The 15,179-nt window shown below is 37.4% G+C and overlaps 1 protein-coding gene across 8 annotated transcripts in view; it reads left to right on the top strand.

The window, feature by feature from the left end:
• Positions 1-15,179, top strand: part of CDK14 (cyclin dependent kinase 14) — a 448,028-nt gene that overhangs the window by 209,580 nt on the left and 223,269 nt on the right. For all 8 annotated transcript variants that reach the window (XM_077174724.1, XM_077174723.1, XM_054640757.2 and 5 more), the window contains one exon: positions 4,184-4,247. In XM_077174724.1, coding sequence (XP_077030839.1) covers positions 4,184-4,247 — 64 coding nt within the window. The remainder of the gene's footprint in view (positions 1-4,183; positions 4,248-15,179) is intronic.

The following is a 15,179-nucleotide window of genomic DNA, read 5'->3' on the forward strand; positions in this document are numbered from 1 at the left end:
ATAATACCACAGGCTGCAGGTTCTTTGTCTTGTTGAAGTCCAAACCATAACCCTTCTTGAGGATCATCAGCTCTAACAAGGGTTAAAGTGTCATGTCAGCAATATGCAGCTTTGTCTATTCAAAACTTGTAGTGTAAAAGGAAATGCTTTTCTTTATTAATTATGCCAGCAACTGGGAAAGAGCTGGTAGGAAAGATTTGCACTGCTGCTCATCTAATAGATGGCAGTAATGTGGGATGGTTTTGCATTTGAAGCAGAACACAGGACAACATGACTAATTGTGTTGGTAGAGTGGTGCAAAGCTCACTGTAAATTAATTATTCCCTTGTACACCAGGGAATGGTGAGTCCTTGCAATACCAGATGCTAACCCCCAAATTTTTCTTATATTAAAGAAATAAGGTAATTCAGTAACTCTTGATGCAATCTTGTTGCATTTCCTAGGAAATCTTTGTATATCATGCTTGTGTTTGGAGATTTGAACACCAGGTTCTGTTTTTATGACTTTCTGCCAAACCCTAATGGTATCAACTGGAAGTACAGGTATTTTACACTCTGTACCCTGATGTATTGTAAATCTGTTATTTTTATATAAATAGGCTTCTCATCCTACAAATGGAATTAGAATCTGGTCCTGATTTTTAATAGCAAGTTTCAAATGAGAACATTTTATATGCCTTGTCAGAGAACAAAAAAATCCCAGGTGTGGAACAGCAGAACCCCAGTAGATTTTGGAGTCTTCTTTGCAGAAACCATAATCACCATGGTCCCTGGAAAACATTAAATCCATTCCAAATATGAGAATTTTGGATTAATCTTGTGTTAGTAATTCAATTTAAAGAAAATAGGCTATTGAACCATGCAAGCTGAATGCTTACTTTACTGAGAAGCAAATTATCAGTAGAGAAAGCAAACAAGTTAGTCTTATTTTTCAAGTAGTTCTCAATGCTAATAAAAGTTTATTTCCAGTATTAAGTTGGAGCTTGATTGCTGTGACAGCAGCAGTGATTTTTATGGTTTTGGAAGATGAAATGGAAAGAAAAAGTGTTAAAATATAGAGGAGGCAAGACTCCTGGTGTCATGCTTAGGATGAGAATTGGTGGACCATGAAAGGTGGGGCTAGGAGGTCACCTGTAAAAGAACAGCTCCTGGTGTTCAGCTGTTGTCTGGGTCTGGGTAATCAGTCTTCACTGCTAAGTGACAGAGTATTCCAGTAAAACCAGAAGGCTGTTGGGTTCTCCCTTCCCTTTTCCATGTTGGTGCCTTAATTCTCTCTTGTAAGCTGCAAAACAAGGCAGATTCTTCTCCACTGTGGTGTTAAGGGTGAACCCCACTTTGCTTTGTTTATAGCAGGTGTCAAAACTCGTTGCTTTGGATTGCTTAATCCCACTCATCAAAATGGGATTGATTGCTGCTTAGGAGAATCACTTACAAGGGGATGCTTACAAATCCCTTTATGTTGATTTACCTGTGGGCAGTGACTGTTTCATCTTATCCAAAACCACAGTTCTTTCTTTCACTGCTGCCCTCTCCTCCTTGTTTGTTGGTTGTCACATATTGTGAATTTCTGTATTATTTGTGTTAAAAAATTGTATGGGAGAAGGGTGATCTTTATAGTGTTTGTACCATGCATTAAAATAAGGTGTTTGGATCCTTTCCTGAACTACCAAGTGTCTCTACCTTAAAAATGGTTGGCATTTAGATGCTAGAAAACCCTCAGTTGTTTTTAGCCTGACTGCTGCCCTTGAGAGAAGATATAAATATTGTAGGTGGTTTGAGTATTCCAATGCACAGAACTTGCTTGCAGCTGGCTCCTAGGTACTGTGGTGGCAGATGTGCTAAAATATTATAAAAGAAATGGATTGGAAAACTAGTGAAACAAGAAACACTGAATCAAGTATTATTTCCTTTAAAAAGTGAAAATTACAGATTTTGTTAGCTGGTTTTAATTTTTATCTGTGCAGTTCCATAGCTGCCTCTGTCTCATCTAAAATAAGAGGCAAATAAGAACACACTTTTAGAGGAATGTGGCTAATGTTTTTAATATCCAGAACAAATATATTCATAACAAATACATTTTATTTAATAAGAGAATATTCCTTTGATTCACTAAGAGGGGCTGCAAAGTTGGGAACTTTATTTCTTAATTTAAATTGATGCAAGAATCTCTGTTTTTGATCCACGGGCTCCCTCTCCTGGTCTGGGAGGTGCCTGGCACCAGGAGCTTGATTAATACAGAAGGTAAGTGGAAGTTATTTGCAAATTGATTTTGTGACACAGTGTAGAGGATGTCTCCAAACTTCCTGAATGTTTAATGAGAGCATTGTGCTCTCTCTAATAGCAATAATGAGATGAACACGGGTGTTGTGATGAATCAGGGTTGCAGGGCCAGGTTTATCTTATTCAAGAGGTAATTAAGACATATCACTAGGACTGAAAGAAATGTGCTACAAACAATATTTACTAATAAAATCAGTGAGTTTGCCTGGCTAAATAGCTATGTGAATGTATACTCTATAGTTGCACTGATACTGTCACCTTTGTCACCTTAGTGCTCTGCTTTCACCTTCTACTGATCATACTACCTGCAAGTTGGACTGTTTGCCTATTGTATATGATTGTGGAGAAAAAATATCTTTAGATTAATATTCTTAGATTAGAAACATGACTATTGTAAACTGTTCAATAATTTTGAGGCTTTAGACTCATAAAGCAAACCTCATAAGTAAAAATTATATCTATTTTAGAGTTCACTTACTTTTGTCTCAAGTTTTTAAGCTCATTTCTAAATTTAATTTCATAAATTTCTGGCAGAGTTGAAGAAAATTTTTTTGTGTTTTACCTTGACAATCCTGTGTCTAAGAATTTTTTTCAGCTTGAATTTATCCATGTGGAGAAATGTTTACATAGCTTAAGAAATGAAACAAGTATTCTAGAGTGTGTCCTTCCTTTAATGCTCCTAATTCATGTGTATATTACAGCAAACAAAATTAAAATAAATCTCTTCAGTTCCAAATGATTTGGAGTAGATGTTGTTTTTTCACATTTTTTACATCAAATATTTTCACTCTAACTTTGGGCTTGCTTTATGCTGATGTAAGTGACCACAGAATGTCACAAGGACTCAAGAGATGCATGTCCAAAAGATTTATTCAGATGACTTGCAGAGCTGGGAGGGGCCTTTGTACATGGATAATGCAAAACAAGCACCAGACTAATGTGAATTATTTCACTCAGAATATCAACCTTTTATTCCAGGGCCTGAGCTTATGACAGATATTCAAAAGAATCTAGCATTTTCATTCATGTTAGAAATTGAGTGCAAATTTTTGAAAAGAAAGATCCTACTAGTGAAATATTAAATTCCACAGTTTGTTCAGAAATGTGTTTCTAGAGCTGGTAATTTAAGTGTTCCTCCTGACTTTACTTAAAGCAAGTCTTGACAGTTTTGTGCTATGAAGAAAACCAGGTTTGGGAGAACCACTTAGAGCAGTTCTCTCCCTTTGGTTACTGCTTGTGTCAAGGGCATGGAGAGTGAACTTCTCACGTGAACAGAGAATATAAGATGCATGTGAGAAGTGTAAATACTTTGATGCTGTAAGTTTGTCTGATTTACATTACAAGAAGGAGGAGAGTTGAAGTGAATAGAGACAAAGCATAATGCATGAGTCAATAAAACCTATTTCCTAAGATTTTGCTATTTTTATATGTTCTGCAGCCATGTTAAAATAACACTTTGCAGTGCATTCTTCTTGTTCATGCCACACTCTTGATAATCCTCTTTACCCTCTGTGTAAATCTTCTATCCTAACATCTATTTATATCTGTTTATCTTATTTAAATTTCGAAGGATTTAAGTTATTTTTGAGCTAAATTTTCTAGCCTCTGTAACATCAGTGCTCTCAGATAGCTTCATCCTGTCAATGAAAAGTAGCTTTAACATTCCTTGGTTAAACAGGCAGTGTGACAGGAGCACAGCACTCCCATTCTGCTTTATAGCCTCCTCTGGTACCTTGGAAATGTTGTAATCATTTAACCTTTTGTACTTTCTTCCTCTTCATCCCCCACTGAAGAAGCCTATTTGAAGTTTAGGTTGTGCTTTCTACAGTGCTATGACTTGTTAAGTCTTTTCCATTAAAGCAATGTGGTTCTTAATTTTTTTTTTTTTTTTTTTTTTTGTACAGGTACTTGGAACACCAAATGAAGATACGTGGCCTGGAGTCCACTCTTTACCCCATTTCAAACCAGGTAGGTTGAAGCACCAAGTTCCTCCAAATTTCCTCTCTGGAAGTACACAATAGAGATAATTACATCCCTGGCCACAAGAGATCAAAATGACCTGGTGTGCAGTGTGTGAACCATGATGCACTTCTTCCAGCTGCTTACTTTTTATTGTGCTCAGGGTGGGAGGTTTTCTTTCATTTAATTTCTTCCCTTTCTGTTTTGTTTTCTTCTGTTTGTTACAGCATAAGCCCTGACCTTCTTGCATTACTCAGCCACTGAGAATTGTACCTTTCAGACTGCTAGTGTGCTGATTCTCTATTAGGATTACTTTTCCAGCAGAGCACACCAAACTTTGTCAAATACTAAAGGAAACTAAAGAGTAAAGAAAAGAAATTGAGAAAGCTGAAGTTATTACTGGATCATCTATTAGTATCTTTCTGCAAAGAAAGATACTAATTTCAATCTTTTAATGTGTGTTGTATTTGCACTTGTCATACTCTATAACTATCCTTGAAAAACTGTTTCACCATCTGATACCTTTTTGTGAGAGGGAGCAGTTTTTCTCCTAGAGACCAGGAGGATGTGCTCAGCTTCATTATACTATTCTATGTATGCATGTTTATGTATGTAATATATATATATTATGTATGTAGTATGTAATATATATATCATCCTGTGAACTTCTGAGTGAGGATCTTAGAACTATGGTTCGTTAAACATGGCAAAGCAGGGGAATGAGTAGGCAGGAGATGAGGCAGGGGAGTTGTAAAGGACAAAGAGATCTAGATAGCTCCCAAAATAAGAGAGAGAGAAAAAAAAAATTATTGTAGGGTTTACCCTGATAGAGACACAAAGCCTTGAAAAATAGGAATGCAGACAGCTTTCTTGCACATTGCTTTTTAGTCTCTGTCCTACTGCTGACTTACTGCTGTATAGTGAAATCACACTCTCATGCTCTCTAGTGAATTAGTAGAAACTTCTTTAACAGTCGTTCACTGAAATACTAAAAATACTACAGTGTTCTTCCCTTAAACTCTGTCATTAAGTTTACAAGGTTTTGTGTTTCTCATTCTTGATACTGATTGAAAGGTAAGCAAATACAGCATCCTTACAGAAATGTAGTGGTCTGTAAAAACAGCCCAAAACCATTGTTTTAGCAAGAATAGTAAAGAGAAGGGAAAAGCCTGAAGGTGTCAGTGACTGCTGTTTTTTTTTTTCTTTTTCTGTGAGGTACAGGAAAGTTTTGAACAGTAGATGGCAGCCAAGAAATGTCCTGGTTTCATTATTCGGTTTGGCTTCAAGTGTGTCAAGGGATGTGGGTTTATTACCACAGAAGAACATCAGGAAATAAATCCACTGTAGGCACATCATTAAATCTAATTTTTATACAGACATTGTGTTAGAATTGCTCTTATTTTCTCCACCCCAGACTATGGATTTTTTCAGCTATGAATGCTGAAATACAAATGCAGAGTGGGGACAGGGGGAAAGGTGCCTCCAAGACAGAAAATGGTCACTCGGTATTTTCACCATTTCTGCATGGTGTGGCCTTTGTTTTCTGAGATCCTTTCCACATCTGTGAAGTATTTAGTTTTGTAAGTCAGAGTAATTACTATTCTTGCTGGCAATAATTTAATCTTTTTAGGTCCTGTTAATATAAAGCACTGAGCTCCTTAATTCCCTTACAGTGTGGAGGTCTGGGAGCACTCAAAAACTAAAATCCCTGTTCTGTACACATAAGATGTTGTGCACTCTCCATCCTTGATGACCTTCGTAAAAGGATTTTTTGTTTGCCTTATGGTTCCTTATTTGCTGTTTTTAGAAATTACAGCAATAGAAAGCATCATCTAACTGACAGCCAAAACTGGCCTGCATACCCCAAAATTGAGTAATTGAATTTTAAGCTGATAAATGTGGAATTGTTAGAGCAGCAAAACACATCCCTCTGGGATCATTCTGGGGTACCAGCACCGAAGGTGCTCTGCAAAAAATGCTCTGGCCTATGAGCCAGGCTGGAATACAATTTGCTCAGGCCTTTAGGGTTGTTGGAGATGTTTGGTCAAGGACACAGGTTCTCTGTCCCTTCTTAAAAATGTGCTTTCCTTCATGCTGTTCTGTGCACAAAAGCTTTCTGGCTATGTTAAGGCTGCTGCATCATCTTCTGCAGGTGCTCAACCACCCATGCTCCCCTCCCTGATGGTCTGAAATTGCTCTTACACTCTAGCTTTCCTGACTGACTTCTTAGGAGCAAAAATGAAAGTTGAAGCTTTAATAATACATTTAACAGTTGGACTCAATGATCCTTGTGTGTTCCTTCCAACTCAGAATATTCTGTGATTCTTTGGAGATGACTTTATCTTTCCTTTTCCTACCAAAATAGTGAAGTATCCTGAAATGTCTCGTCAAATCTGAACCAATTCCATTCTCCTTGAAGATTTGTGAAATTACTGTATTTAAACATATGTGATATGGAGTTAAGTAACTCCTGTGCTTTGCATGTTACAGTAAGTTTTAAAACTGATAGCTGCTAACAGTAATTGTGATAAACTGAGAAGTGCAGAGAGCATTGGTGAGGATGGCAACATTCACTCAGGCAAGGCTTTAATTCTATAAACTTGAGCATAAAACAAAAGCATTTGAACAGAAAGTATCAGTGATAAATGATTATTATAGTTTTAAAAATGCTGAGCATATTAAATGCCTGTGGATTTGGGAAGACTATTGAGAGTCGAAACAGAATTTCATTGCATTTCTTGTTTGCATACAGACTTCAATAACTAATTTTCACACTGTGCTTTCATAGGGCACAGACTTGTGTTGCAGAGAGCTAATCACATTTTACTAGGCAAAACATGTCCAAGAAACTTGGTATGGGTCTCTACTACAGTGGCCAAGGGTCTTGAATTTTATGGAAAGCATCCAGTGCTTTAATAACTATGATCTCTGACATCTTAATATGTGGGAACATTTCTAAGCCTGAAAAAGATGTTCATCATATGTTCCTAAGGCTAGTTGTGGGTGGCTCTAGGTCATTTAAACCCTAACCTAGGTGATTTTAACAGCTTATAATAGTGAAAATAAAATGGTCATAGTTTTGTTAGCCATTTAAAAAGTCAGAAAACAACTTGTATTTTATCTGCCTGCTTTGAGATTACTTCCTGTCTTACAAATGCTCCAAGTAATAGATAAGATACTTAAAGCTAAAAGCTGGCCTGGTCTTTGAGCTTTCTCTTTGCTGCAGCCTCTGTCCTCTCAGTTTGTGTTTGCACCTGTGAGCACAGACACACACACACACACACACACACATATGTCCTGCTTAGTAAGTTTCTTAAGGATAATCTAAATAATGCATTTGAAAGGCCTGAAATACTTCATGAGTATTGCAGTAACTTTGGGTTACCTCTGTGATTCCCTTTGAAGCTGTTATGGATGCCATAATCTTGAGAGGGTCTTCCTGTACTCAGGAATCATCATTTCATTGGTCTCATCACCAATTAATCCCAGACTTTCTGGATCACTGTGATAGTAATTATCTGCCCACAAACAGGAAAACAGTTTGAGGGAATTGTGAAAAAGTCCTAGTTGCTGGTTCAATAAAATCTTGATGTTTCAATAAATTCTTGATGTTTCCTCCACACAAGAAGCCCCATGTCACAGGCTGTTGGCCAGAGACAATGATGAACATGTTCCCCTAGATTTGGAGAACATGTTTTCACTATTCACTCTATTGTTGCAATACTTTAGGAAATATGTAGATTTGCTGAGCTAAAACAGATTCAAACACCAATCATATCCTGTATCTCCAGGAATGAATTAAGTAGACATTAACTATGGCTTATCTATATGAGTAGAGGTGAAGCAGTATTCCCAAATAAGCTGCATCCTTGCTAGTCTTGTGTCCAAATCTTCCTGATTTTTTAAGCATTATGTTCTTCATTGTTATTAAATCTCCCTTTTTTTTTTTTGTCTGGAGTCCTATCAACTTTCCCTCTCCAGCCATTTCTCCTGGATTGAGTCCTGTCCAAATAAATGAGCAGGATAAGCCTTTGGATAAATATCTACACTTAAGTCAAGTTTTCACTTTTCTGACATTCTCAGTTAGTGTTTGGGACTGATGCTGTGTAACCTCCATCCTGGGAAGTTAAGTAGAGATTTATCAGGAGGAACTGTCAGTGAGTAAAATGGGAGAAGGTAAGAAATAGTCACAATTGAAGATAAATGAAGTGTCCATTGCAATGAAGAGATGGTAATGGTCAAGGAGAGGAAGGAACTTGTTAAGAAGGGGGAAAAAACATGAGAATGATTTGTAATGTTCACTGTGCATCAGTTTCTTCACAATACTCTTTCTAGGTGAAAGAAAGTTAAATATTTAATCTTGGCCTGATGGTGTAGGAGCCTGAACCTCACAATGTTCCACAAATGATCAGATACAATAGAGGGTAATACACCTGAAAAGGTGCCTTTATGCGACAATGGAAGCATCTGATGAGCACTGATTTTTAAAAGAGAATCCCTAAATCCAGGATGAAAAGAGGTAAGAGAGAGTCTCTCCTTAAAGAGACAGCAGAACACAAAAAGAAAAAGTGAGGAAAAAGCATTCATAGGAAATAGTGCATAACATGGATTTTGCCAGGGACTGATGGGTACTTTGTGGATTTATTAAAAACTCACAAATCTGTGACAGACAAAACCACTCCAGAGCTGGTGTTCTAATTCAGGATTTCTACTTTACTTCCCAGGCGATCAATAAATATAGATTTGGTTTAGAAATATAATCTGCCTACATGCATCTTAACAGCTGATTGACAGCCAGATTTTTTCCAAAAGATTGTCTTCATTTAGAATAGGGCTGGGCTGAGAGACTGAACTCCTTTGGCACAAACACTTGAACATCCTGTACATGAGAACATATGGCTTTTCAAACTTCCATAGCAGTTCTTTCCTATAGAGTTTCTCCAAAGCCTGTCAACATTTTGTTACCTGCTGAGTCAATATCTTCTTGTTTACTTCTGCATTTATACCAAGGAATGTTCCCAGGCAATGTGGGAGCCTCTGCTGTGAGATTGTCAGAGCAGCTCTGGATTGCCTTTACCTCATGACAATTAGCACTTACAAATGATTAATTCCTGGGCATTAAGAAGCTTCCTTATGGTTAAGAAGTTGGTGTGGACCAGGGGCTGTTCCCTGTGAGAAATCCCCATCTCCTGTGTTGGAGGATGGAAGAGAGAGGTGCTGCAGCAGTGCTACAGGACAGGGATGGTGCCTCAGCCCAACAGTCTCAAACTCATTTAAATTCCTGCTATAGATGTAGTCTTCAAGGATTTGAGTACTTGAAGAAAGGAGGACTATTTGTAAAGGAGAATTAATTTTGAATTCCTCCCCCTCTTCTGCCAAAACAAAACTGTATTATTTAGTGGTTTTTTTTTCAATCTGTGGTATCTACAACCCAAGGGAAGCAGAGTTGTCAGTGTTTTCACCATTCTTTAAACAAAATTACATTAGGCTGAAAAGTTAAAGTGACTTATAATGTGTGCAGGGGAGGCAAGGTGAGCTCTGCTAAAAGGTGGAACCATTTAATGTAGGACCCCAATGCTTCAGACAATGATGGGTATTAAAATTACATTTTCTACTCATGTTCAAGAGGGAATCTAGAAAACAGCAGCTATTCTTCCTCTTTACCCAAACTGTGCCTTTCTAAAGCAAATAGAAGGGAGAAGAGGGGACAGGATGGAGGGGAGGGAGCTGTAATTTCTCTCAAGATGTTTGGCATTCAAAACTCCAAAGTCTAGCTCATGTATTTGGTAAAACTCTAGTTGTGACTGAACTTCAGTAAAAACTCTAATTGCTGCAAATATGATAGTGCTTGACAATTTTCTTGTCAGTATGGATGCTTGTCTTTGTATCTTTAGCTAACATAATTTGAATAATTTTAGCATTGAATCTTTACTAAAAATGGTACATGTCATATATCACAATACAGTGTTAGTCGCATTAGAGTTTAAATTAAATATAAAGAAAACTCTTTCAAAGAAAGAATGAATTAGACTTTTCAAAATATTAATTATGGTGATGTTTAAATATTTGCATTTAAGCTAATCACATTTGGTTTTAAATAGAGAAGAATATTAATCAAGGAATGCATATTAGCCATCATGTTTTGATTAGCAACATAAAAAATGCCTTGAAGTCAAACTGCATTTTAAGTTCTTTGGTTTAGACTAGAAGCTGATTATCAATACTGTTAAAAAGAAGCTAAAAATCTAAATGTAGTGTGCCTCTAATTCCTTCTGTAGCTTTTCTTGTCTATCTTGGGTCCTTTCAAAGCAAACGTGGCAAAGGTTTAATAGTTCATGTGTTTTTCTGACTGATAAAAGTGGAAAAAAACCTCATCTTGTTTTATGTTACTTAAAATACAAGTGCTTATTTTTTCAATTCTCACAGCAGACCAGTATTGCTGCAGTGGTCTGCTAATAAGCACACTAGTGAGTTCTGCTGAAACTGGCTTCTGTTTGAACCTGCCCTTGATGCAGGGCTGTCAGATGGAGCATGTTTATCAGGCAGATAATGATGTTTGCACTGCAGAACATGTGGGTTGTGGGCACACAAGTGAGTATGCCCATATAACAGGGTTGCTGTAGGGTGGTTGTCTAAAGGACATAAGAAGAGAAAGAAAGAGAAAGAAAGAAAAGACCACTTAGTACTGCTGAGTGCAATGGATGAGCTTTCTGTCCAGGCCTTTTTTTTTTTTCCCTAGACTTTCAAACTGGCCAGAATTTGTAAGCAGTTGTTTTAAAAACACAATTTTTTTGATGCATCAAGTTTGTCAAATTAGCTAGCCCAAGAAATTCCCTCCCTCTCTCCCTCAGGTTGCTCACTTCTGCTTCCATTTTGCAGCTGTTACTCCAATAGCCTCTTGATGCTACTTTGTGGGGCACAGTCCCAAAAACTTCCTTGGCAAAGGAGGCATTGAGTAAGCTGTACTGCAAGGCCTGAAGCAAAGAGCAGCTCAGATTCCTGTGCTGCCAGAAGAAGGTTTGTGCAGCTGCCCCACTCACCATGTCTGAGCAGGGTGTGTGCAGGGCCCAGCAGAGCAGTGAGTCTTGGTTCTGAGGCTGTGGGAGGGACATGTCAGCCCAGTCCTTTTGGATACTCTTGGGACATCCTGAGAGTAAAAATTATGCTACATCTTTCCAGTAACAAATAGAAATACTCTATGTTAGCTCTTATTCATGTAGTCCTATACAGGCATCTCTTTACACTGCATTTAATTGTGGATGTGCCACTTCTAAGAAGCAAATAGTAACCATTCTAAGGTGCTGTGCAATTTAAACTAAACTAAAAATCTCTTCCTTCTTTTGTTTCACATAAGCAAAAATTCACCTTTTACTAGGTGAAATACAGCACCCATGTGAAAAGCCAGCTCTGCAACAGTGAGACATAGCTGGTAGTGAGGATGATGACTGCATATTTGGGATAAAAATGCTGAGGATCAAATTTTGTTTCCTGAATTTGTTCCCAAAAGATTGGCAAATATTGAAGTGTTTGCATAAAGGAAATTAAAATCAGAATTTTTACTTTAAATTTCAGATGTGCTTACTGTGTTGGCCTTCCAGAGTTTTTATTTAAAAACCCCACATTAAATAATAATACTGTAAAAATGTTTGAACTCCACTATATATACCTACAATTTGAACTATAAAAATTCCAAATACATCTGAGATCAAATCCTGACCTGTAAACATACAGTTTTTCATGTTTCTTTAATCTCAGCCTGATGAGAGTGAGCAGCTGCCTCAGCAAGAGGGTGCACCTTGTGTTCTTGAGAATGGTGTGCATGTGCTGGAGGATGGCTCTGTGGGTGGGTCACCATGTGAGTGTCTGCATGAAATTTTCACATGTGCATGTTTGCTTTTCAGTCCTGAGGGAGAGGTATTTTTTTGCTACACAGGGTTTCCTCCACAAGGTTGGATTGAGATTGTGATTGCCAGTACTATTGCCTCTCAGTATGTCAGGCAAAGATTTCTTTTGTGGGGCAGCATTCATGGTAATTCTGCAGAATTTCCAGTCTCATATACAGACTTATATTACTGTTCTTTATGAACATATCAGTGGTAGCTTCTGAAAATACAAATATCAAAGCTATGTGCTTGAAAATATCATAGAATGTAATTTTGTGCAGTTGGTCACAGTCAGGTATGTATAGCTTTAGATTTGGTTTTATTGCATCCATGGAGCAGTAAAGGCCCGAGGCATTCAAACAGGTGTGTGGGAGTTGTTCACTCTGGAAAGTGACTCAGAAGCAAACTTGGGGGTGTAATTGTGAGACTGAATTCTAGTTCTGTGATAAATTCAGCACAAGCAAGAAATGCTAAGATAAAAATTGTGAAGTTATGTTACCTCTTTTTTTGTTTGGGGTGGCAAGGTATATAATTTTGTGATTTCATAGTTCAGGACATAGTTCAGGTGCAGAAAATCTACACCATGGTGGAGTAGCTCAAGGACAAGATTATTGTAGCTTCTCTGTTCTGGCAACTCTGAAACCAAAATCAGCTGGTTTCACTGCTTTTTTATTCTCTAATGGATGAATTCAGAAAAATACTGTGAGATGGCATGTACATGGAGCTGAGCTTAATTAACACAATAGTCCCATCTAATTATCTTGTCCATGAAAGTAAGTAAGACTCTGGTTGGAGCCATGAACCACAAAATTATGTAGAAAAATGTGATATTTTATCAATGTGTGGTTCCTTTCGTATAAAGCATGTGAAGAAAGCAGCCTCTAATCTGCTTGAGTAGAGAGGAAAGAGTTGATGCCAATAGTCAGGAGAAGCATGGTTTGCAGTCACAGCATATTCAGTGGAGTTTGAAATTAAGGACTATGGACTAAACATTTGCTTCTCTGTAGACAGGGTTTTGCCCTCTCCATGTCTTCCCCAACAGTTTTCCCTCTTCCTGCCTGATAAATATGTAAGGTACTCACTTGAAAAGGTGATTGGACTGGAACTGTAGACCACAAAGGAAGATCCCTTTGAGAAGTTTGTTTTGCTCATGTGTGTCCCTTATAGCATTTACATAACTACTTCCAGTGTATCATTTTCTCAGTGAAAATTCATCTGGCATAGCAATAGTTTTCCAGGTTTTTTTTCAGAACTGGAGCAGATCTTTGGGCATTAAAGCCTTAAGGCAATTTAGCCAAGTGGTTAACTCTGGGGCTTTCCTCCCACAGTAAAAATAGCTTAAATTAATTAAAATGAACACCAGATACTCTGGTCAAGAAAATGTGTTGTGTATGATACTTCTCAAATGTTTTAAGTGGATGCAGCTCTGCTGAAGTCAGTGTTGCTGTGCCAGTTTGAATCAGCTCAGTATCTGACCAAAACATATTGCAGAATGACAGATAAAATCAAAATCTGTTTCTCTCTAGGTCCAGGTTACCTATTCAGCACTGCTTCAAGTCAGTTCAATTCTCTTTCCACACAGGTTTTTCTGCACCAAAACAGATTAATGTGCAAATTTGCAGTTTATTAGCTGAACTCCCATATGTATCTCAGACATGTTATTACACAGCACTGTCCAGCTGCATTTTATTTTTCAATACCTTGTCATAAATTAATTGACAGTGTTATGGTTGGACAATTTGCTTAATACAGAAAGTCTTTATTTTTTTCTAATTTTTATAGGTGTCTCTTTCCATATATGTATTTAATTCCTATTTGCAAACTAAAATGGAAGGGTTATAGTCCTGTAGCTTCCAGTTTCCAGTACACTTGTCACACATATCTAAAAGGGATTGATTTCATTTCTTTAACTGCATCAGTATGGTTAAAGCAACATACCTTGTAAATGTGGTCTGCAGACACAATTTGCAGATCTGCTGATTATCAGTAACTTCCAATAGTGAATTCAATGAGATTTGAAGCTTCTGCATTTGTTTTTTTACTTAAAGGGGCAAAAAACCCTAAAAAAATAGGTATAACAAAGAAAATCAAGGCCATCCACACTGATGCTAGGAATTTGCTTCTGCCTTGGTTTTGGCATCTTTAGAACTGATTGTGTATGAAGTGTACATGACAACTTTAATGATACAAGCAAGTATACAAATACAGGAATTTGAACACAACTCCTTTGAAGTTACATTTACAGCTGTTTTTCACAGTAAGATGCATGCATACCTGTGTGCATATATATATATAAAATACTATTGCAGCTGTACAGTGGGTCTGTTAAGTGTCAGGCACATGGGTGGAGAGGAAGCAAACTTTTTTTATTTTTTAGATTTTATGGAGTATTTTGTGAGTTTAAAACTTCTACACAGCAACTAATGCAATCACATTAGGGTAGTTGGCCAGGGTGAGTACCAGTCTACATGGCAGGATTTCTGTGCAACTGGTCTCCATGGAAAATGTTGCTCTTTTCTCCAGTTGAACTCCAGTTTTGCTGCCTGAGAGGCACTTGGTTCCTGTTGAAGAGGCTAATGAAGGACTGACCCTTCATTTCTGCAGCAGATTACATAGCATCTTCCTTTTTCAGCTAGATCAAGCATCTTCTTGGATATGAGTGGGAAAATACTTCTAGCTGAACTGAAGAACTTAATGTTGGAGTAAATAAGCTGTCATTGTACTTATTACTTCTGCTCATTATTTATATGTATTCTTTAGAACATGGACTCTTATGTATCCAGCACGTTCTGTGTGCCCCTGTGTGTCACAGAGACCCACACTTACTCTTACTCTTCCTGAGAAGCATAAAAATATGACAGTGATGCTGTAGAGAATTGTATTTGTCATGAAGAAGGAAAAACTAGATTTCAGGCTTCTTTTTTCCCATAGCATAATTGTGAAACTTTCCATTTCTGGTGATGCCACAGTAAATGAGCTTTCGGTCATGCTGGTTTGGTTTGATTTGGTTTAACAAGTTGGGGTTTTTTTGGTTTTGCTGGTTTTTTTGGTATTTTTT

The sequence above is a fragment of the Agelaius phoeniceus genome, chromosome 1, assembly GCF_051311805.1.
Source record: "Agelaius phoeniceus isolate bAgePho1 chromosome 1, bAgePho1.hap1, whole genome shotgun sequence".
Taxonomy (NCBI): domain Eukaryota; kingdom Metazoa; phylum Chordata; class Aves; order Passeriformes; family Icteridae; genus Agelaius; species Agelaius phoeniceus.